The sequence below is a fragment of the Micropterus salmoides genome, unplaced genomic scaffold, assembly GCF_014851395.1.
Source record: "Micropterus salmoides isolate LMB-PRFRI ecotype aquatic unplaced genomic scaffold, ASM1485139v1 Ms_hic_scaffold_23, whole genome shotgun sequence".
Classification (NCBI taxonomy): Eukaryota; Metazoa; Chordata; class Actinopteri; order Centrarchiformes; family Centrarchidae; genus Micropterus; species Micropterus salmoides.
Genome location: NW_024041484.1, coordinates 5,177,999 through 5,201,138, shown reverse-complemented (window position 1 = coordinate 5,201,138; position 23,140 = coordinate 5,177,999). Strand labels below are relative to the sequence as shown.

Below are 23,140 nucleotides of genomic sequence, written 5' to 3'. Positions count from 1 at the left end.
TAAGATCAAGAATGACTTAAAGCCTCAGACTCAAGTTGCCATTAAGCTAAAAAACAAATATGTAATGTAAAACATGTATATTAGAATGTATAGATTATATGACTTTGTGGCTCAAAGGTGTTGGAATAGGTTACAAGAACCAGAGTAGTCTGTGGCCCCCGGTTGTCACATGAACCAGCACGTCCTTGGAACTGGCAGCACTAGCCAAACACTCAATGGTGGAACTCTCAAGCTGATGCTACACGGAGCAGCTTTTAGAGCAATGGTGCTGGGCAATGTTGCCGTCAATGGTACAGAGTAAAGATTACTTCCGTAATCCCCTTCCCCCACCACTCCGCCACCCTCCCCGCACCACCACTATCCGTTCAAAACATAGTCGGACTTGCCACCAGCAAGATTGCCCAGCAACATTGCTCAAAAAGTTGCCCCGTGTATCATCAGCTTCAAGGGTAGCAACTGGATTTGGTGGGCAACTGAATCAAAATCTTGTTTACTCTAGCAGCTACTACTACTTCTACTTTTAGAAGTGGCTCTGCTGTTTCCAGTCCATTTGGCAGCCACACTAGCTGCTGCCTGGCTGTGTTAGCCACTAGCTAGAAGGCAGGATTGTAAGTAGCATCTTGAGCTTATGCCTCTACTGATCCGTGGTCTGTGGCTCAAACAAATCTATTTAGACAATGTGTATGTGTAGTAAATTTTTTATATGTGAGAATTTGGAATTACTTTTTGTTTTCAATTTCCATAGCTGTTGTGAGAGAAGAAAAATACATTTATCTAATTTTCCATCATCTACTGATGTCATAAGAGTGAACGGTGAAACTAAAATTGCCTGGAGCAATATTGAGACAAGATGAAGCGGTATCGTAGACCTCATGCCGCCCCGATGGATGACTAATCCATTGAAATATGGTTGAAAAGCGGTGAAGTGTCCCTTTGAATCTAAGATCATGACTTCAAAATGTAGCAGGAGATTGAGCAGAAGAAAAAGATGAGATAAACATAAGGGCTATTTTCAAGCTAAGATGCAGCTCTCCTACCCATCCGGAGGAGAGAGGGAGTAGGAGGGGCTCAGCTTATTCGTTATTAAGTACTTACAGGCTGCTGCTCACATACACACTCACAGAGCAGAGACCGAGAGTGTGTGTGACGGAGGAAGGGAGCAGTCTGCTGAAGGAAGCGTAGAGGAAAGCAGCATACTGCACTGCTTCAGTGCCTGTTGTCTGAGCTGCTCTGTGTGTGTGTTTGTGTGTGTGTGTGCATTGGTTGGCTCACTAGCTGCGTGGGACGGATCGGACCGTTTCCCGACCCCCCTCTCGACCTTCTACCCCTTTAGTTTCCTTACTACTCCCCCACCCCTCCCTCCCTTCCTCCCACACCGAAGGAGCTCCCGCCGGCCCCATGATGAAGGAGGAGGGCCTGCTGAGTCGCCGCCGTTTCTCCACGTGCGGCGGGACAGCGTCGCTTCGACCTCCGCACCCGGACGGACGCAAACTCATCCGTAATGCCTCTTTCGGGGGCTATAACGAGCTGTCACCCATCTCGCTGTCAGGTGGGTGTATGATGGTGTGGAGACTGTACTTGTGGACCTCCACACTGGGAAGTGTTGCTGACCCATTAGTAGACCCTGTAGGTTTACCTTGTCATTAACTAGTATCTCTAGTGAGCAGACCTTGGTTACTTGTGTGTGGACCGATGGTCTGTGAAGGAGGTGTTTCAAATAGTTCTCTGCTGTGGCGACTGTTATTTACAGATTGACTGTCAGTAGGTTGCATTAGATTAAGGGAAAATGAACAGAGTTCTTGTGATCAGTACACTGTAAGCTTGTTTGGACGCATCAATGGTTCATGTATGCTCAGTCTTGGGTTTTAGTGAAGGTTGGCTGGTATGACAAAAATCACTAATGTTTGCAGAGAGAAAGAACCTAAAGAACACATGAACACAGTCCTTCTCCTATTGTAGGTTTTCTATATTTTCAAATACAATGTAATCTTTTCTTACGGATACACACAAATGGAGGCAACTGTGAAATAATAATTTGAAGTCAAATTTAAATTTGAAATCTTCTTTTTGTTACTGCAGAATTGTCCGTTTTTTCAAAAGATGATAAAATGGTTGTGGACATATTTGTGGAAACATCGTCTGGGTGGGAGTTTTTCATGGCAGCTGATGAGTGACATCCCACAAGACCACATAGTGTTGCCGTCATCTGTCATTTAAAACATCTTTTCCACTACAACATCCAACATGTGGGTACTGTTACGTTTCTTTTCTCAGGAAGTATAGGTTAGCAAACTTCCATATTGAACGCAGTAGCTAGTTCGCCCAGCTGTTTAATTTTGGCTATAATAGGTAAAGCAAACATGGAGGATATATGTATTGATTTTAATTTTAGTTCAGCTGTAAGTTAAAATGAGCTGGCCATTTGTTAAATGTCAAACCAATATAAATAATCTCAAGCACCATGATATTTAACAACAGTATCAAACTAATGAATCCAGAAGGCTCAGCTCAGCTGATTTGTTTTTATTCAGGTCCCAGTGATACCTCAATGGAAGTGCAGTGATAATTTTATGTTTTCAGAAGTACACCAAATCCCACAGAACATTTAGGATTAATTCAGTTTAGTGTTCATTTGTATAAAAAAATTCCCTTTCCTGTGTTTGCTCTGCTGAAAAGGACACAAAGGTGGAGGCAGACAGCTGGCAGCCGCTGCAGCTTTAAGAGAGTGGATGTTCTCTGTTCCACCTTTGCAGATAACTGTTTTTAACCTTTATTCATCTGACTAAGGCTGACTGTGCACTAACACTGCCACACTTTAATGCAGTAATTCAGACGTGTGATCCAACACAACCTCGGCCCTCTGCTGTTTGCCGGTGCAATGCAGCCAGTTGTGTCTTGCTCAAGGGCATCTTAACAGCAGTTGTTGAGGGAAGAGATTGTTCGCCATTGTCTTTCTCTCCTCAGACTTTTCCATGTTTTGCGGATTCAGACGGGTGGCCTTTTAGTCACAAGCGCAGGTCTTTCCCTTCTAAACTAGCACCTACTCCAGCAATGCAAATAACCTGAGCCGCGAGACATTGTCTGAGTCATGGTGTTTTTCCTCACAGTCAGTTCTCAGCCTCGGCTCCATTCATCCTTCTTTTAGACACTCTGCTAGCAGGCACCACATTTAAGAGAGACTGCAGGAGACAGATGGTGAAGGCGGGTTGCTCTTACTTTTTTATTTTGTTTTTTTTATATCCTTCTATTACTTCTTACGTCTTTCTCCCTGTTTTTTCATCGGCTCCACAGTGGAGGACAGTCTGCTAATGTGATTCTGCCTACTGTTGCGTAGCTGGGACGTCAGGATTTCTTTCTTTCTTTCTTTGGGGCTGTGAAAACTCAATCTTTGTTGGCTGGCAATATGTGTAGTGTCAAAAGCTCAACTTCGTGGTTATGCTTGCCAGTCAACTTATTATCTCTTGCCATTTAATTTCCCATTGTGACTGGGCCTGGGTATATTTTACAGTTTTTCATTACAAGTGCAGATCAGGGTTTTTCCTGGCTCAGAATGGGCCTTGGGGGGGCGACAGTAAGCATGATGGGTTCAGTAAAGACAATGACTTACCTAATGTACGAAATCTATGCATTTTCTTGTTATTTCAGACCATTTGATAAACAAAATATAATATATATAACATTAAATAGAAAGTATAATGTTAGTATAATAATATTTAACATGTACACTTTATTTGGATAATTTGCCTGCAGATAGTTTATTAGTTGAGATTTAGCTGTTTCACAAATAAAACCAATTTCTTTGGCCTACACCACTGTGGTTAACGTTTAATGCTAATGTTTGTAAATTCATTATAATTTCAGATAATAGTACAGGCTACTATAACTTACCATTTGTAGCCTAATATTAATTCCAGTTGGAAAAACCGCAGTTTCTGTGGATTGTTTTCAGTCACTAAAGAAAAATGCTCTGGTGGTCAGTCTAATTTGTTTATGCAAATTAACTTGTCAGAAATAAAAACTGTGCATACAGAACGACGAGTTAAACATTTCTAAAGTTTGCTGTAGTGCCTCAACCTTTTTTAATGTCCCGCCTCCTCCAGGCTGTGATTGGTTGGTTAACGAAAAGTGACTTTGATGAGCCACTATACACACGGCTGCATGAAAGGCTCCGATCTGCCTGCGGAGGTTAGCAGGCAGGCGAGAACCAGGTGAGCGTCACGTAGTGCCCAGAAAACTCCCTCTGATTTACAGAGGAATACCGACACACTTCAAGCACAAACAGCTTTTATGTTGTGAGAAATAACAGGAAGTCATTAGCGCGAGCTTCGTAACGGAGCGTTCAGGCAGCTGCTGGTTTATTAATCCAGCGCCAGCTGCATGTGTGAAATACAGCCGCTGTGGATGAGAGGAAAGGTGACTGGAAGTCAAAGTCGTCGTATTTAAGTTTAAGTTCTGCTTGCTCAACAGTTGTTTGATAAATGACTATTAAAACACAATCGGAGAGGATTTGAAAGGCTGTTGTTTTTTACCGATTCTGATCATTTTGGCGCTGAGGATTTTCCTTTGGCGCTCGCTAAAACCTCTTTGGGGGGCGCCAAAAATTTCTCTATGCAGGAAAAACCCTGTCAGATATAATGCCTACAACGCCTACCAATATTCAAACATTTTTCACTATCTTACTTAAACAAGCTAAAACAATTATTAGTATGTCAACAGAAGTTTAATCTGCAACTATTTTCATAATCGATTAATTGATTTAAGGAAAGTGTGAAAATCTGAGCAAGCATTTGATGGCAGCATTTGTTACTTGGTGCTAGAGCTACAATGATTAGTTGATTAACTGATCAAAATAAAATTAACTATTTAACTATTTTGATAATTGATCAATTGTTTCAGTGATTTATTTTTTTTTTCAAGCAAAAATGGCATATATTTGTTACTGCGGGAACCAGACTGAAACTTATCAAAAATATTGTTCTCATCTAAGGCAGTGTAAGCTGCTCAGCAACCACCTTAGCTTTAAAAGGTATCTTGGAGATAGGCCTGTAGTTCTGGGTCAAAGAAGAGTCAAGATTAGTTTTTATTTTTTGAGAAGTGGAACAGCAGCTGCGACATGACCAGTGTGAAAGAGTTATTGATTATAGAGAGGACACAAAGACAGGTAGAGCCATTAAATGAGACATCACACTGGACTCTGGGTTGTATTATCAGTAGTCATTAGTTGCATTTCTTCTCAGTGCTACTCAGACTCTTTCTGGCCGGTACAAAAGAGTATCAAGGTTCACAATTAGGCCACTAATTGTGCCAGAAATGAACCCACACCCCAGTATCTTTCAGGGAGTAAAATACATTTACCTGGAAGTACTTTGATGACCAAAAGCAAATGTGGCATAAATGTAGTATCATTTTCTTAGCAGCACATTTGTAGTTTGGCTCTCCTCAACAGTCTTCTAAATATCAAAAGATTGGGACACCAAGGGGCTTCATTTATAAACGCTGCGTAGGCAACAAAGAGGGCGTACGCCACTTTCTAAGTACAATTTGGGAAACCTAGTTAGCCTTGTTAATTGAGTCGTTAGATTGTCTTTGCATGTGAAGCCACTGAAAACTATAGAAAATGACTAATTTGATTGTGTAAAAAAGTGTTTCAACACAAATTGAACGCATTTTGTTTACTCTCTTTTCAAACAAAGAATACAAATTATGTACCTGGGTCATCCGGTGTCCCCCTCCTCCTGCGGCACTACTCAGGAGGGATTCTCATTCCTACAAGTCGCTCAGCAAGGGAGTCGAGCTCTTTGGCTTCTACTTTTCTGTTGGACCGCTTATTTTTTAATTTGGAGAGGGTCCAACCTTTTGAGCCAGCAGCATTCACTGTGCCTGGCACATGCTGCCACTCTTGACACGTTTTTTGGGGGATTTTGTCACCCGCGATATCAGCATGTACAGCAGCATGTGCACCACATGTGGAGGAGGCCTGGTAATGACGTAACCAAATCACCATGGTACCGAATCACATCTGCCCTGGTGTGTTCACTGTTGCTATGGTCTGTGCTTGTAAAATATCTTGTAACATAGTAATAGCCTACCAGATTACATCTTTCTCTGTTTCTCTACAAAATGCTAAAACTTGTCACCAGATATACCTCGGCGGCCGTTAATATACCTGTACAGCCACCCACGTAAAGTCTGTATGTGGGAAATACTACAGTTTTGTAAACAAGGCCGCTGGTTGTTGCCTGCAGTCTTTACCCAGGGCTAATGAACAGCCTTGGGTAGACCTTAAATAGAGCACCAACACAAAACGCAGCCGTGGTAATACAGCCTGCTTAATGCCCCCACTCTCATCCAGACGCATCCTGTTTGAAATATCACCCGTTCCATGACATAATGCCCTTCTGTCTCATCAAGCCGCCTGTGTGCAGACAGAATAAAAAAGCAGCCCTTTTAATGTGGATTGGGCTACTTCATCTCAGTAGTTGTTATGTTTGTTTGTGCAGTACGCCGACAGGCTAAGAAACAGGTTTGAAGGCCAGGAACGAGGCCTGCTGGATATTAAAATGATCAAGGGCTTGGCTCAACAGGCTTGGGCTCAGCTGTGCTGTTTTGAATATCAGAATTTTTTATACCCCTGCAAACTACTGTGATAACCCACACATACACTGAATCCCAAAGTAAAATAACATTTTGCAGTTCATTTGTGTAATTGCTGCCTGATATTGAGTGGATGCACCCTTTCATGTAGACCGGGGACATTACGCTCTGCTGTTTACTGTTGTTTCGTCTGTAGCCAGGGACTCACTAAGAGGGAGCTTGATTTGCAGGTTGTAAATGGGGCCTTTATAAAGCTAAAGTGGTCAATAATTAGATAATTAGATTGAGTAATGGCTCATCTTGAGGTCAGCGTGACTAGGCTGTATGTTGGAACATTCAGTGGAGTCTCTGACCATAAAGATAATGTGAGATAAAACAGGTTTTTGATTACCCACAGGAAGTGTTGCGCTACAGTAGCAAAGTGTGTAATGGTTTGGCAAAGAAGGACCTGAAGGGATATTAAAGTATCTGAAATTATTGGGTTTTTTTAATTGTTAAAGCTTTCTGAAGTTGAATTCCACCAATTTTACACGTGATGATTCGTCTAAGTCTAAGAAAATAACCCTGATAAATTCACTGTCATCATATTGGAGACTAAACATTTATAGCAGAAAGCCTGCATTACTAACTGGGGGTTGGGGGTTTTCTAAGACATATACAGTGTCAATGGAAAGATGACACTGGTATTGCATTATGGGAGGTGTAGGATACAGCATTCTTGGAGCTTGTCCCAATCTAGTAACTAAGTCAGGATATCTTGGCCTCTTCTGCTTTGATTTTGACCGTGCCAAGTCCCCAATTATTTATAAGTGCCATGCTTAAAGATACTCTAAAGCTAGAGTACTCGTTTCCTTTACAGAATAAAATAAAATATAGATTTTAAAATCAACTTGTAAATCTAGAGGTAGATGCTTAAAAAATTCAGTGATGTTTATTCCCAAAAAAAAAAAAATGCGTGCCTGCCTGTCATGTGATTTTTTTGGAGTTGTGGCCACAGTTTTCTGGTGAGTTTTCTGTCGCTTTTTCTGGCCTGTCTCTTCTCTGTGGCCCTCACTATTTTCTCTCTCTTCCTCCTCCTCAAATTATATTTTAATGTGTTTATTTCCCTTTTTTGCTTTTATGTTTTATGTAAAGCACTTTGAATTGCCTTGTTGTTGAAATGTTTGTGAAACACAAATAAACATGCCTTGCCTTTGTAATCCGCACTGTCAAATCACACAAAAGATGCTCTGAAGCGACTCTGATCACACGCAGTGTACGCGCATTGTGCGACAGTTATAAAAATCCCTGTGAAACACAGAGCAGTTTCAGTTTTCATGATTTTTGAGCCAAAGTAGTAGAGACTGTTGCCATGGCAGGTTTTCCCCAGTAGCAAACACTCGGGCAATTTGCTCCCTAAAATTGATGTATTCTGAAGAGTGCCGACAGCTTTTCCCTCCATTTGTTGTTCTCAAGTCGCCTGTTGCCATGGTAGCCTTTCACATTTCCCCTGCAAAATATAGCAGCGTAATTGAGTTAATACAGTAGCTTTTGAATAATGTTTTAAAGGAGCGTATAAGCATAGTGTTCTGCATAGCTGCATTGTTTATTTAGTTTAACCAATCTTTTTTTAATCAGTTTTTCCCTAAAATGACCTTTGGTGCAGGAAGAATCTACGATACCAGCTCCACAGGGACTGCCTTGGAGCTGTCCAAAAAGAGATAATGAACTGGTTTTGGAGTGTTAGGGGCAGCGTCAGTGTTGCATTAGTCATGATTGGATTAAGATGACGTGATTTCAGGGGTCGAGGTGCTGAATGTCTAAAACACCGCAACCCGCAGACGACGGCAGATCATTCTTCTAAAGTGATTTTTTTCAGGTCAAACTGAATGGAAATCAGTGTAATGCTGTAATTTTGGTGTAGTGCTATGGGTGATCTAGACTGTATTCATTTCGTGAGGCGGAGCGTTAATGTGGAAAGACATTCACTGGAGCAGCGTATAGCTCTTCCTTTATGTCTCTTTACTCTCTCTATTTCTCTCCTGTCTGTGATCTCTGATGCAGAGTGAGGTCACTGCAGCTCTAGGTTTTTGTGAGTCTGCAGCGGGGCGTGAGTCCTCTAAAACGCCAGCTATGCACACAAACATACACTCCCGCCCTGACACTCAGTCACAAAGAGCAAGGCTTAGATTTAGCCCATTTACACACTGAATGTTGGGAAAAGATTTACTGTAAATTTGTGCCAGAAAACATTCGTACTTCCATCAAAATTAAAACAGACTCACTCGCTGTAAATGACTAATTTAGCTTTGATCCAGTGAAATCTCCCAAAGGATGTTCACTGAGCAAGCTGGCAAAGACTTGTTTTATCTTGAAATTCTCATTGATCTTCATTCCTTTGCTCTTTTTTTATGCAAATTAAGTGGATATCTTTTACTTTTCATGTATTTGTTTCCATTATAGAGCTTTCTTCTGCCACACTTTTGTGAATTTGGCTGCAAAGAGGGTACATTACATTACATGACTACATTTTAGATCGTTTCACATCAAAAAGGTTGCTATATTATTAATCAGCAACCACAGGGCACCGCACTTTGAGGGGTAATTGTGGATAGGAGTTTCAATGCAAAAAACATGACATGAATAATTTAATTCTTAGGTTACTTAAATTACAAGCAGTTGGCATTCATTAAGAGCTGTGGGCAAAAAGACACATACACCCCTCGTGTCGTCCTGGCCAAAATAACACAGATGGGGATAGCAGCATCCGAGAAGTCAGGCTCATCATTATTCCTACTTAAAATCACTTCTTTGTGACACTCACACCACTAAAACCCTCTTTACCTAAAATCTCCTGGTGGTTTCACACAAGCATTGTTTCCCTGCTCTGGCGTTGGGCTTAGCAGAGGAAACACTTTACTGTAGCCCTCAGGACAAACCCCATTTTTAGGCCCATCCATTGTCCGTAATATTTTGCATAATCCAGAAATTTGCCTAAAAGGGCTTTATTTGGGATTAAGATTACACATGAAAAATACCACATACCCAAGGTGAATTATTTTAGAAGCTAATGTATTGTGGTGTGTATTAAAGAAAGGTTTTGTCTGAATCCTAAAAGTGACACCTGAAGTGATTTGAACAAGTTATAGTCCTAAAACATCTTTGATTAGCAATGGCCACATGGGTAGACATAATTTCAGTCCTTATTTTAGACATACTGATAAATGAACTTGTGTTTTTCTGCACAAAATGGAGTAAGGAAGCTAAATATTCAGCTTCATTTTTAATTTATCATTATGGCACCTAGCCATATTTATTTAACAAGCTGTATGCCTAGCTCTTCTTACTATAATAAAATAATTCAGCTTGAAACAATAGTTTTTTGAGTGTGTGTATTCGTTGTGCCATGGTAACCTAATTCGGTCTCTGAACACAAGTTTTAATGGAGTGGAGAAAGCGGCTCCTTGTGTGTCTCGCATTGAAATGGGACACTTCATCACAGTGGACCACTTTCATTTTGATTGCTTGATTGCAAATACGGTGGGCTAACAAGCATGCAAATGAGCGAGTTAATTACCTCAGTTATCATTCTTTTATTGCAAAATATTTCATCTGTTACAGGTGTGATGTTTCTTTGTCTCACTTGGATTATCTTTTTACTAAATATTTGCATGAAATTCCACAACACACCATCATTTTGGACAAAGGCGGATGATTCTGGTATTTCTACATTACTAGTTTGCAGTTAGTGTGTTAAGTACTGCTCTTGAGAGAGGGAGGGAACATGGGAGTTAAAGCCTTCTGCTTTAACAACAGAGCAGAGGAAGATGCAAATATTCATACAATGTTTTTTTAGACAATGTCACATTTTAATTAACTCAATTATTCTATTATGAACATCCAGTTTCCTCCCTATACGTTGACATTAAGGGAAGCCATGGTGAGTTATGTAACCTTTTATGGTTTGCTATAGCGGGTGAATTGCCGTCGAGTTGTTTTCCAGCTGATGTTGGCATGGAGATGGGCCTGTCAAGTGGGCACAGATGGTCTGGTGGGACAACTAATGTATCACGGAAACTACATCCACAATAAAACAAAAGCAAATGCATGCTCTCATGTCTCGAGGTATAGCACTGTGGTTGCCTTATTGGAGCTTTAGCTAATTTAAACCCTGTGTAGCTCTAATGTTGCAAGCTAAATGGAAACACTCCTGTTTCTAGATGAATTTTCATTTCATGCATGCAGGTTGGCATAGAAAATAAGGAACTTTCAGGTATAGTGCTTTCATGATTCATGCTTTCATGATTTTTTCATTAATCATTCATATCGCTGAAGTGTCTGGAACAGGACTTGCAGGTATACAGTTGATGCTCTCTCAAGTAGCACTTTTACATCAAGGCTGTTGACCTACCGCAGCTTTTTATTTTATTACCAAGAGGTATTGTTTGGGGGAAAACTAGTTAGATTGTATTGTATGTATGTTCAGAAGACTCTGTTAGCTAGCTAGTTAAAGAAAATACCCCCCTGAAACACTTTGGCAATATTGTGCCTTTCAATTCTAGAAGCATTTTGGTTTGGCGTTTGTCTGCTATCACAAACCTTACTGTTTTATCTATTTCCACGGAATACGCTGCCAGCAAGCAAGCTAGTAATGTAGGAGGTTGTTAAAAGGCATTACTGGGAATTGAAGAGCAGGGTAGAAGAGGCAGGTTGTTAAAATATATGTCATACGGATATGACAAAAGCATTTCTGCACAGTAATGCACTGAACATCACATTGTTGTTATTAAAGAACCCAAGCGTGGAGTTTGAAACTTGGGTTTTCTCTGAAAACAGTAATTTAAAAATTCAAGATCCTGGATGTCTGCAGGACAAAATGAAAGTATGCAGGAAGAATAAAAGGATGCATATTTTGTCACAGCTACTATGATCCTGCTAACAGAACTCAGCAGTGCTTCCTTCATTCTCATGGCTGAATACTGATGGCCTGTGGATAGGAGACGGATACTATAAAATATTTACAGGCTTTCTGTCACCTTTAGACTGCCAGTGTCACCAACTGCGGGTTCTCAGTGGGGAATCTGTTGCTGAGGTTAGACTAATTGGTTAGAAACAAGCACACTAAGAGTAGAAATGCCAAGATGGAGCTCAAATGAAGAACAGCAAGTTTACATTTGTTTAGGTTTCACACAACCCGCTAAATCTACATTAAACTACATCTTCATCATTGCCCAGTTTGACATTTAAGGGAAATTTACACATTTCCCTCAGCATCTTCATTGGAGCCATTGGAAACTGAGTCAGCACGTTGAGTTTCCCGTCAACACCCACATTGTGCCAGCCAAACTGGATTAAAACCGGGAACCTCCTTTCACCAGCCAATTTATTTAACTTCAGAGTTCAGTTCAGATTAGGGACGTTCAGCGGGCGTCGGCTTGTTGCCATCCAGATTCTGTGGCTTGCTTCCAGATGCTTTGAAGAACAGCCAGCTCCCGGGACTGACATAATGGAAAGGGATTCCAATCAGCTACTCAGACATTTGGACTTATGCAATGGCTTGTTAATCTCACCAACGACAGCTACAGGAATCACAAAAGCGGACATGACAACACCGGAAACAATCAGGATAAAGTTGTGCAGAGCAAACTGTTACTGCAACAAATTATTAATGATGTGTTCAATTAATGGAATAAATGATGAAAACAGTAATGGTGATATATTTCCCACTAAACAGAGAAATCAACGGGAACAATAAAGTGACATTTACGCAGGAAAAAATAAATCTTAATAGATTATCATTGAAAACTAAATTTCTGTTGCGCAATTAGGTTGTCTACTGGAATGGAATACTGTAGGGTACCCGGAGAATGAGGCTGGACATTTCTTAATGCTGTTGTATTTTTTGTTACAGGTTTCGAGAGAGGGAAGGAGGACCTTTTGCCTCTGCCTTTGAAAGAGGACTCACATTCCATATCTAAGAGCAAGGTAAGGAAAATCACTCCACTGAGATGACATACTATGATGGGTGGGAAGGAACTATTGGGCGCTTTGGTGTGCGCGTTGTAATGAGACAAGAGAATATGGGAATAACTGCACGTCTTCTTTGCTTTTCCCGGTCTTGCCTGAGGCGTCAGAAAGCCTACATTGAGATGACTCACACATCTTAAACAGCACACTGTACACATCAGACATTTATCAACTAAAATTCACACTCAGCCGTCCTTTCAAGTGAGCTCAGTGTGGAGGAGGCCCGTCTAGTTTATCTGTCGAGGTCCACATCAAATATGTTTGTCAGTACAAACGTGGGTGTCTGAGTCTCCCTCTGAGTCACAGCAGAGATGCTTTCATCATGCAGGAATCCTATTGAATTTTTGTTATGGTTTTTGTGAAGTACGAAGACATGTGAAAAGATACTCGTTTCAGAGATTCAAAAGCTCGCTGTCAGCAAGGCTCCCCAAAACCAAGGTGAGATTTGGAGGAATCCTTATCTGTGGACTTCATTTGATGTTTATATTTTGCCATCAAGAACATCCACCATCTTAGAAAAGCTGTGGAAAAGCAGAATTAAACCTCCATCAATCTTCTGAGGAGTAGAAGCCATCTCAGCCTGTATGGGGATGCTGAAGGATTTAAAAGAGAAGATTGTGTTATCATGTACCTTCCATGTTTATCCAACCCTGCCTGTGGGCGTTTAAGGCTTTAAGTAGCCCTGCATTAGGATCCTCGCATATCCCCGTCTGTCTCTCCACTTTAAATCACTCCAATTGGCTTGTGAAGGGAGCTGGCAGAGACAGAACCACACTGGCATTTATAGGCTTCATTCGGCTAACTGAGCTAAGTTTGGGCTACCGGGGAAGCAGACGAGCTTGAGAGGAAAAAGAAAACACTCACTTCTGGGCGCTAGGTGTTTTCCACTGGTGTTGCAAGTCTTTGCTAATGTTTTCGTGAAAAAAGGTTTAATGTGATGATGTCCTCATTTCAGCGAACTCTGTTGATTGAATCATTCGTGCTAATAGATTTGTCATTAAGAGGGAACTGCTTTGCAGCCACGATTGCATGTAGTCATTTAGTGGATGACTTTATTCAGAGCAGCTCACAGAGTGCAGCAAGTAAACAAGCTGGGGATTGTTAAGTAGACCGCACACATTTTAAAAACACAAATCCTCACCTGAAAGCTTTGGTTCTAATCATCAGACAGGTTTGAGTAGTGTTTTCTCAGCCCAACATGACAGGCGAACCAAAGATAGATAGGTATTTACTATTTGAAGATATAGAAATAATGGAGATGTTGGTTATCTGCTATTAAATCCCTGGGTTTTTTCTCCCTATGTGTGTGTGTTCACAGTCTGAAACAAAACTGTACAATGGCTCAGACAAGGATGTGTCAGCGTCTGGAGGAAAGCTCACCAAAAAGGAGTCCCTCAAGGTAAATAAGTTTAAATCCGCTTAAGTCTTCGGACACTAATTCACAGGCCTGAATCTTAAAAATACCCTTATCTGGAGGGTCACATCTAGCCTAATTGCTGATGCTTGCCGTGCTCTGTTGTTTCACACTGTGAGTCCGTATCTGTGAAATACTGAGCATTAGATAGGTTGAACTTTATTGTTTCAATCTGTGCACCATTGTCACCACAGGATACATTACATTTAAAGTGTGTAAATAAAAATGCATCAGATAGCTCACTCTACAGTCAGAAGGTACCGGGCGTTATGTTAACAGGAACACTGAGGAGTGTGATTCCAGTCTCATTATGTGCTGCCAAATATAATTCAGCGAGAAAGCAAGTGTGGAATCTTAATATTCACGGTGTAAATTGATGATCTCTTTCTGCTCCCTGTAGGTGCAAAAGAAAAACTACAGGGAAGAAAAGAAGAGGGCAACCAAGGAGCTTCTCAGCACCATCACTGATCCCTCTGTCATCGTCATGGCCGACTGGCTAAAGGTGGGAATGTGTATTTACTTCTGCTTATGTGTATTTGTTGATACTGTATACCATACTTAAGGATAGTGGCTAACTTGTGGATGGTGTTCCTAACAGCCACTCACTAAACCGTGCTGTTTGTTCAGTAAAGCCTTAGACTATCTGACATTCATCTGTATTTGATCCAGATCCGTGGCACTCTGAAGAGCTGGACCAAGCTGTGGTGTGTGCTGAAACCAGGCGTCCTGCTCATCTATAAAACCCACAAAAACGGCCAGTGGGTGGGAACGGTGCTGCTCAACGCCTGCGAGCTCATCGAAAGGCCCTCTAAGAAGGACGGCTTCTGCTTCAAGCTCTTCCACCCGCTGGAGCAGTCTATCTGGGCCGTCAAGGTTGGGATGAAACTTAAGATACAGGATTCGCTGCCATCAGTGACTCTTACGTGTATTGTGGTGCATTTAGTGTGTGCATTTGAGGCTGGGAAAATTGAGGGAGAGGAGAAAAAAGCGGAATATGTCAGGGAAATTTACAAATATTATAAGCCAATATCTCAAGAATATATTCCACCTCTTAAAAGGTTTTGACATGAATAAATGAAAGGCTTGTAAAGATACATATAAAATAGTTTAATGGTAAAGTTAATGATCATTTTCACCAGTGGAAAAAGGACACAGTCTTTAGTCTTGTCAAATGCACTAACACACAAACACACACACACATATACACATATAATAATAGTTTGTCATTTAGCTGATACTATAGCGACTTAAAATTGCTATTTATGGTCACACGCCTCTGGAGCAACTAGGGGTTAAGTGTCTTGCTCAGAGACACATTGGTGGATGTGTCATAGTGGGAATCATACTCAGGTCTCCCAAATATATTACATTTCAATACAGGGAGTTCAGAGGGAAATTATAATACATAATAATACATAATTATAATACATTCATACACATAAACATCTGCAAAGTTGGCCTTTTAAGGGACAGTACGACATTTTGAAAATACACATTTACACACAATTAGATTAGAAGAGTTAGATGAGAAGTTTGAAGCCATTTTCATATCCATACAATATTGTAAAGCTAGCAGAAACAGCCCGTTGGCTTAGCTTAGCACTGGTAAAAGAACCCATTATTTGCCACAATAGAATTTGAAAGCTAGAGAAGGAGAATACTGCCAAAGATTTGTTACGCAGACGGATGAATTTGAAAGCAGCCTGTTTTTGCTCTCAAACAAAACACAATGAACACAAGCAGATAAACGGTGGAAAAGGTTCTTCCATTAAAAACAAAATCCTTTGTTCCCTGTATTTAAAACAAATACTGAAACAGATGTGGAGGTTATCTGTATAATTAAGAACTCATCTTTGTTTAATTTAGGCTATTTTTATATTTAGCAGCATGCATTTTCATTTTGTTTCAGTGTTTTCAGCTCTGTTCATTCGTCCACTCCAGCTGTGATTTGGTATTCATCACTGACCTCGCAATACGAGCGAGTGTTTTGCTTTTTGTTTGCACTACGAGAAGGCTTGAATCACAAAAAACGGTCTGTGTTTTAGATTACAGCGTTCCGGCTCTCCACATCGTTCTCTTCACTATTTAAATAAACACTTCACTCAGTCAGCTTCTGTCCCCTCTCACAGCTCATTTGCATAATGACATACTCGGGAGACTAGATTTCCTCTATTTGCACATAAATTAATGAAAACTGGACAAAAACGCAAACTCTGTAGCTGAAACGGCGAAACCACAGAAATGAAAATGAAAAGAAACCTACCTGAACCATAAGCACTGAATTAGATGTATAACATTCATTTCCTCCCTTTATTTCTTGGTGCCATCAGGGTCCTAAAGGAGAAGCAGTTGGCTCCATCACTCAGCCATTACCCAGCAGCCACCTCATCTTCCGTGCTGCCTCTGAGTCTGATGGTAAGAGACAGGCTGTCAATCACACCGCAGCTATTTGTCTGAGTCTTGTCAGTAGCAGCTTACGTTGAGTGACACACATTGGCCTCAGCTTCATAAAGCAATATCAGTATTGGTTTAAAACTGCAACAACTTTTATTTGCAGTATTTGGCCCTTCGGGGAAGTGACACTATAACCCTAAATTTTAAACCAATTCCTTATCTTAAAACGGCATGTCTAAACAATCAGACCAATGTTACACCTGTGCTCTTAAATGCCTAAATTGGTGGCAAAATATCTGACCATATGAACCTGTGGACTGTCCTGCCTCCTGCATGTTTGTCTTCACCGACTGACTACTTTAAACAGTAATGTGAGTTTGTATTGCTCTGTCAATACAGTATATCACTGCTGTCAGGGAATGGAGCACTCTGATGCTAGCATGGCTGTCTCGCTAACCTGTATCTTCTTTTAAAAAATTACTTCAGTAAAAATCACCTTAGCTTGTTTGTTAGTAGTTTCCCCAGTACTGGTAAAGTTTGTGCAGGGGTGGGAGGCCTTATGTTTTTTGGGGGTTTTTTGGCTTCTGAAAGGCACAAAAGAAAGATTTCAGAACCACTGGTATAATATTAGACAAAATTCTCTACATAGTGAGTAAAAAGTGAACTAGTGAATGGTTTTAGCCACAGCCAAGCTTGCTCTGTGTCTCTGTCCATGGTGCTGAAACATCCAACCTAGTCTCCCCCTGTCCGACTGCCTCTCCATGGTGCTGGAATGCTCAAACAGTGTCCAAAGTGGTATTTTTTACCCTGGTGTATAATATTTCCCTTCCCCCAAGTGTAAGTTTTATGCACTGTCGTATCCTTGAGCATTTGCCTTCAATAACCTAGTCCTTTCTGGTATCCATTGCTATTACAACACATTTGCCCAGGTCGATGCTGGATGGACGCCTTAGAGCTGGCCCTGAAGTGCTCCAGCCTGCTGAAGAGGACCATGATCCGTGAGGGGAAGGAGGACATGAGCACCGTAGCCACCGGCGGAGAACACTCCATTAATTTCTACAGCCTCCTCCGAGCCCACAACATCCACGGTTTCCAGTGAGTAGCAACAAACCCAAGCTACACCTATATTATTCCCCCTTAAAGTTCTTTTTCAGATGTACCATCTATGTATCATCTACCAATCTGCCCTCCTTCCAGGTTTAATGACAGTGACCACTTGAAAGACCCAGACCTGTACTCAGACAAGTCAGACAGGGAGGGTGAACAGGACCACGAGGAGTCAGACCCAGAAGGCCTGGAGAAGAGTGAGGAGAGCGACAGTGACACGTCAGAGCGTCAAGACGACTCGTACATTGACCTGGACCCTAATGAACATCTGCGGGAAACCCCGTACCTGGAACAGTCCCACGAAGAACTTGGAGAGGTAGGGGACAAAGAGTCCACTGTTTGCAACCATTTTCATCTTTACCTTGAATTAAAAGTTCAGCTTTTTTTGTTATAAAGTTTCTTGTGTAATGAGCCAGGTGCACAGTCACACAACACTCAAATGTTTCAGATGTTCTGTGTAAATCTGTCTTCATATGTTTGAGTGCTTTCTGGGATGTCTGCAGTATTATTGCAGGCTGCAGATATGAAACATACATAACGTTTCTACCCTTGTGTGCATCTTTTTCGTAAGGCTGGCGAGGCTGCCCAGACAGAGACAGTATCAGAGGAGAATAAGTCTCTGATCTGGACTCTGCTGAAGCAGGTGCGACCTGGCATGGATTTGTCCAAGGTGGTGCTACCCACTTTCATCCTGGAACCACGGTCCTTTCTGGACAAACTCTCTGACTACTACTACCACGCAGACTTCCTGTCAGAGTAAGCCTTCCCATTTTCCATTTTTAAAGGAATAGTTAAATGAGAAGGTCAATACATTCATATCTTTGTGCTGAATATGAAGCTAGAGCCAGCAGGCTATTGGATTAGGCTAGCGTAGACTGGAAACTATGGGGAAAAGCTGGCCTGGCTATGTCCAAAGTTCAAAAATCCGATTAATAAATGTCTTGTTTGACTTTATTACTTTCTTATATGTGTCCCTTCTATTGTTATGAGAATCTGTATACCGCTACGGCGTCTAGCCTCTGTAAGGACAGAAAAAAAAGCTGGATTTGCAAAGAAAAATTGACATGGTCCAACAGGTACTTAAAAAGGCACTTTTGTCAAAATATCTAATTAAAGACATTTATCAGATCATTGTTTAATGACGTGGTCTTTTATCTTCTTCAGCAATGACATATAGAGGAATTTTCTCATGTGTCAACAGTTGTTTATTTAGTATTTAACATCAGAACACATATCTTGGTTTATTTGCATTAATTTACCAGTGATTTCTTGTGTTTGTAATGTGCATTTACAGTTGAAGTTCAGTGACTGGTTGTTCTGTAAAAGGTGATATATGGACACTTTCATCGAATGTGAAAGTAAAACATATTCAGGGGGTCTTACTGTGAGGACACATTGAATATGGGGGTCTTGAGTTGATCAAAATAATTTTGCAATAGTAGACTGGACAAAGTTTGGACTGTTTGTTTAATTTTCAGGGCTGCAATCGAAGAGAACGCTTACAACCGAATGAAGAAGGTGGTGAAGTGGTACATCTCTGGATTTTACAAAAAGCCAAAGGTCAGGAGAATAAACATGTACAACTGACTTCATGTTCATGAGCTGTATACATGCTTTCTGCATACAGTACATCATATGTCATGCATGTAATCCACAGGGGTTGAAGAAGCCTTATAACCCCATTATTGGAGAGACGTACCGCTGCATGTGGCTCCACCAGAAGACCAACAGCAAGACCTTCTACATCGCAGAACAGGTAACAGCAGCGCGGCTAATAAGAGCACTAACTCCTAGCAATCTGATTGGTCAAGAGCACAGCTATCTGTGATAAGTCTATAACCAAAATAGGTTTTCCTGTATTTCCTCCTACATGACTATATCATGTGTTTGTTTTTTCTTCAGGTATCCCATCATCCTCCAGTGTCAGCCTTCTATGTCAGCAACAGGAAGGACGGATTCTGCCTCAGTGGCAGCATCCTCGCGAAGTCCAAGTTCTACGGTACACACGTGACTAAAGTCCAATTAATGTCACCCCAGGCACCTTGAATTCTAATTTTAAAAAAAGCTAATAATTATTCAGCTGCCTGTTTATCTATGTTTTGTATCCACTGACTGCTGCTGTTTGCCTTTTAGGAAACTCCCTGTCAGCCATATTGGACGGGGAGGCTCGGCTCACTTTTCTCAACCGGGGAGAGGACTATGTGATGAACATGCCCTACGCTCACTGTAAAGGTCAGAGTGCGACCCACTCTGTGTGTGTGTGTGTGTGTGTGTGTGTGTGTGTGTCTGTGTTTGTTTGTTTGTGGTGAAATGATAAAGGAATTTTTCAATGGTGCTTTTTCATCTGGTAGGCATCCTGTATGGGACCATGACCCTGGAGCTGGGTGGTCAGATCACCATTGCATGTGAGAAAACAGGCTACAGCGCTCAGCTTGAGTTTAAACTGAAGGTATGGCTGTGTTTTCTACTTTAAAATAAAGGTACTTATTTCAGAGTTGTAGATTGTTTAAGTCCGTTGCTGACAGTGTAGGAGCTTTCAGAGCTGTTGAGTAATAAACGTCTTTAGAGAGAAGTCCTCAAAACATGTATAGCTACAGTATTTCCCAGTCTTCTTTCAAAAACAGTTTCTCACGTGACTTTTCTGAATGTCTCACCCCACCCACGCCATCACCAACTCCACCATTCCACTCCCCTCTCCCCTGAAAACACACCCCATCTTCTATACCATGATTCACACCATCTACTGCATCATTCTATCATGAACTAGCAACAGGTACATGTCAGGGAACGCAAACAGGGAAATCACTTCATTTCCATTTAAAATACAGATCGCGATAGGGGTCTCTCATTGTTAGACTTTTTGTTATTTTCACCATTAAGTGGTATCTTTTTGCCACATCTAGTTTAGTAGAGTGAATGAGTACCTGTGAATACACTGCACCCTATTTGAACCATTAAGTAGCTATTAACTAAGTTTGGAAATTGGAAGTTGATGGTGGTTGCTACCTTTGGTCTTAAATTAAGTTATGTAATATTCAAATGCTTTTTTTTACAGTTTCATGGCTTTTTTGTGCTGAGCAAACCAAACCATACTATACCATCCTGCTTTAAATTACTACAGACGCATAAATGCAGATAAAATTAAACATGATAAACCAGTCTTTTTTTTTTCCCACAGCAATTACAGCAAGTAAACTCAATGTATGCATCTATCTCTCCTTCCTTCCACCTTCTTCAAACTCTCCTCCTGTTCTCTTCCCTCTATCCATCTCTCGACTTCTTCACCTTCCTTTATTTTTCTCTTGCTGCCATATGCTTTTCCTGCTCGTTTCTTGCTGGTCCTTTTGTCCGACCCTCTCCATTTCTTTCCTATTCTTTCCTACCCCTTCCTTCTCTCCTTCCCCCTCCCCTCCCTCTCCCTCCTCCTTTCTCTCCCACTCTTTCCTCCAGCCATTCCTGGGCAGCAGTGACAGTGTCAATCAGGTCTCTGGAAAGATCAAGCTGGGAAAGGAGGTGTTAGCTACGCTAGAAGGTCACTGGGTAAGACACGTTCTTCACACATTCTTCTGATGACTGCTTGTTGCATAATAAACCAAGATGTGCATACAATATGCAAGAGTAAAACAAATAATTAAACTTAGTCATAAAGTTAATACTATTCAGATTCTTATAGGTAAAGAACACGATGGAGTTGTGTCTCTTTCTCAAAGAAGCTGTGGTATTTGTATCAGCCTGGGCCCAAAGTTAGAAACAAAGTAATCACCTAATGCCGATACCTGCTTCACTGTGTTGCAGTCGTGTGGTACGCTGTCTTTAGGCTGGTAAGGAGAGCTTTTTGACTTTCCCCTCACAGGACAGCGAGATCTTCATCAACGACAAGAAGACGGGGACGGTGGACACTTTCTGGAACCCGACGCCAGACCTGAGGCAGAGTCGACTGACCCGCTGCACCGTCCCTCCAGAGGAGCAGGGAGACTTTGAATCGGAAAGGTGGACTTTATTTTTATTATTATCAGAGTATCAGCATTCTAAAAAGCACTGAAAATGTTCTCACACAAGTTTGGAAAAACAACAGACTCAAGATATTTCCCCTTTCTCCCTTCAGTTCTTATTAGTCCTATACAGTTTTTCTCCTCTTTCCCCCTTGTGAGTGCAGATAAACGTCATGACTTTGTCCCCTCTCAATCCATCAGACTGTGGCAGCACGTGACCCGGGCCATCAACAACAAGGACCAGACCGAGGCCACCAATGAGAAGTTCATCCTGGAGGAAGTTCAGAGGAAGTCTGCGCGCGAACGAAAAGCCAAATGTGAGGAGTGGATCCCCGCGCTGTTCGAGCAGGACCCCGTCACCGGAGAGTGGCATTACAGATATGCCGAGTGAGTGACTCCTCTACGGTCAGCCCGTGTGATTTAAAATCAGATTAGAGCACAGTGACAGACAAATGTAAGTTGGCTACTTCATATCTACTGCCTGAAACAAACTGAACTGTGAACAGGTTTATCAGTAGTTATAAACCTTTCACCTGTGAGTGTCACTGCGAATAAAGAAAATGTAATAATTTTTGAGACACTTAATATTAATCGTAAAGGGGCTAAAGTATGGTGTGAAAAGTGGCAGTTAATAGTCCTAATATGTAAAGTTCAGTCTAGATTTGTCAGTAGGCAAAACTATAGGCTACTATTATTATTATTATTATTATTATTATTATTATTATTGGTGTTCAGGCAGCAATGATTCAGAAAAAAGGGATTCAGGATATAAATGAATAATAAGGATGATACATTTTATTTATATATTGCTTGCCAAGCATAGAGCACAATGGGCTTTCCAAAAGAAACAAAATTAAATCACAGAATACTATAAAAACTAAAAGTATAATAACAATATTAAAACAGAGCATTTAAACAAAGCAGGGAAAAAAGGAGTAAACATAGTGACATTAAAACATGTGAAGGTTATGCCTGTATACTGAAATGTTTCTGTAACGCTTGTCCTCTAGCCAAAAACTGCACATCATTCAAATAAGGCTTCCACAGAGAGGAACGCATGCATGGCACGATCCATCACCGAAAATGTCCAGGAAAAGTCCTCCAAAATGAACTCTAATAACGAGTGGGGGATTTTACAGTGTAAAGTTAAACGTAATGTTGTCAGTGCTCATGTTATCGAGTAATGGATGTTTCTAAATGACCACAAACATAAATTTGGCATGAACGTACTGACATTTCTTTTTGCTTATTGGTGGGCAGTGCAAATTGTGTGTTAAGCTAATAATGTCCAGTAATATCAGCTTCCTGTTCATTGGTTGGGCTCCACTTACAAGTAGGAAACAAATCAACTTTAAACAAAAATGAAAGGTAAAGACACTGGGGATCTCAATATGATTTACTGCTCTTTTATAATAATTAAATAAATAAAAAATTAAATGGATAATGGAAAAAGCTCATATTAAAATCACCAAACCTATAATGAAAATCCTGCATCCTATATTTTTTAGAGACACTGATGCATGTTGATGTTTTTAAAGAAAACATTTGCTTGTTTTAGAAGACAAACAATAAAACTGAAATGTTAGATGATTCTGGGAAAAAGCCTGTAAAAAGTGCACTTGCATTAATTAAA

At 40.9% G+C, this 23,140-nt stretch overlaps 1 protein-coding gene across 5 annotated transcripts in view; it reads left to right on the top strand.

The window, feature by feature from the left end:
• osbpl8 (oxysterol binding protein-like 8) overlaps positions 1–23,140 on the top strand; it is an 87,615-nt gene that overhangs the window by 55,315 nt on the left and 9,160 nt on the right. For all 5 annotated transcript variants that reach the window (XM_038738467.1, XM_038738466.1, XM_038738464.1 and 2 more), the window contains 16 exons: positions 12,485–12,558; positions 13,919–13,999; positions 14,415–14,516; positions 14,684–14,887; positions 16,345–16,429; positions 17,338–17,503; positions 17,606–17,831; positions 18,087–18,271; positions 18,994–19,075; positions 19,173–19,271; positions 19,418–19,514; positions 19,649–19,747; positions 19,867–19,964; positions 20,966–21,055; positions 21,369–21,505; positions 21,709–21,894. In XM_038738467.1, coding sequence (XP_038594395.1) covers positions 12,485–12,558; positions 13,919–13,999; positions 14,415–14,516; positions 14,684–14,887; positions 16,345–16,429; positions 17,338–17,503; positions 17,606–17,831; positions 18,087–18,271; positions 18,994–19,075; positions 19,173–19,271; positions 19,418–19,514; positions 19,649–19,747; positions 19,867–19,964; positions 20,966–21,055; positions 21,369–21,505; positions 21,709–21,894 — 2,011 coding nt within the window. The remainder of the gene's footprint in view (positions 1–12,484; positions 12,559–13,918; positions 14,000–14,414; positions 14,517–14,683; positions 14,888–16,344; positions 16,430–17,337; positions 17,504–17,605; positions 17,832–18,086; positions 18,272–18,993; positions 19,076–19,172; positions 19,272–19,417; positions 19,515–19,648; positions 19,748–19,866; positions 19,965–20,965; positions 21,056–21,368; positions 21,506–21,708; positions 21,895–23,140) is intronic.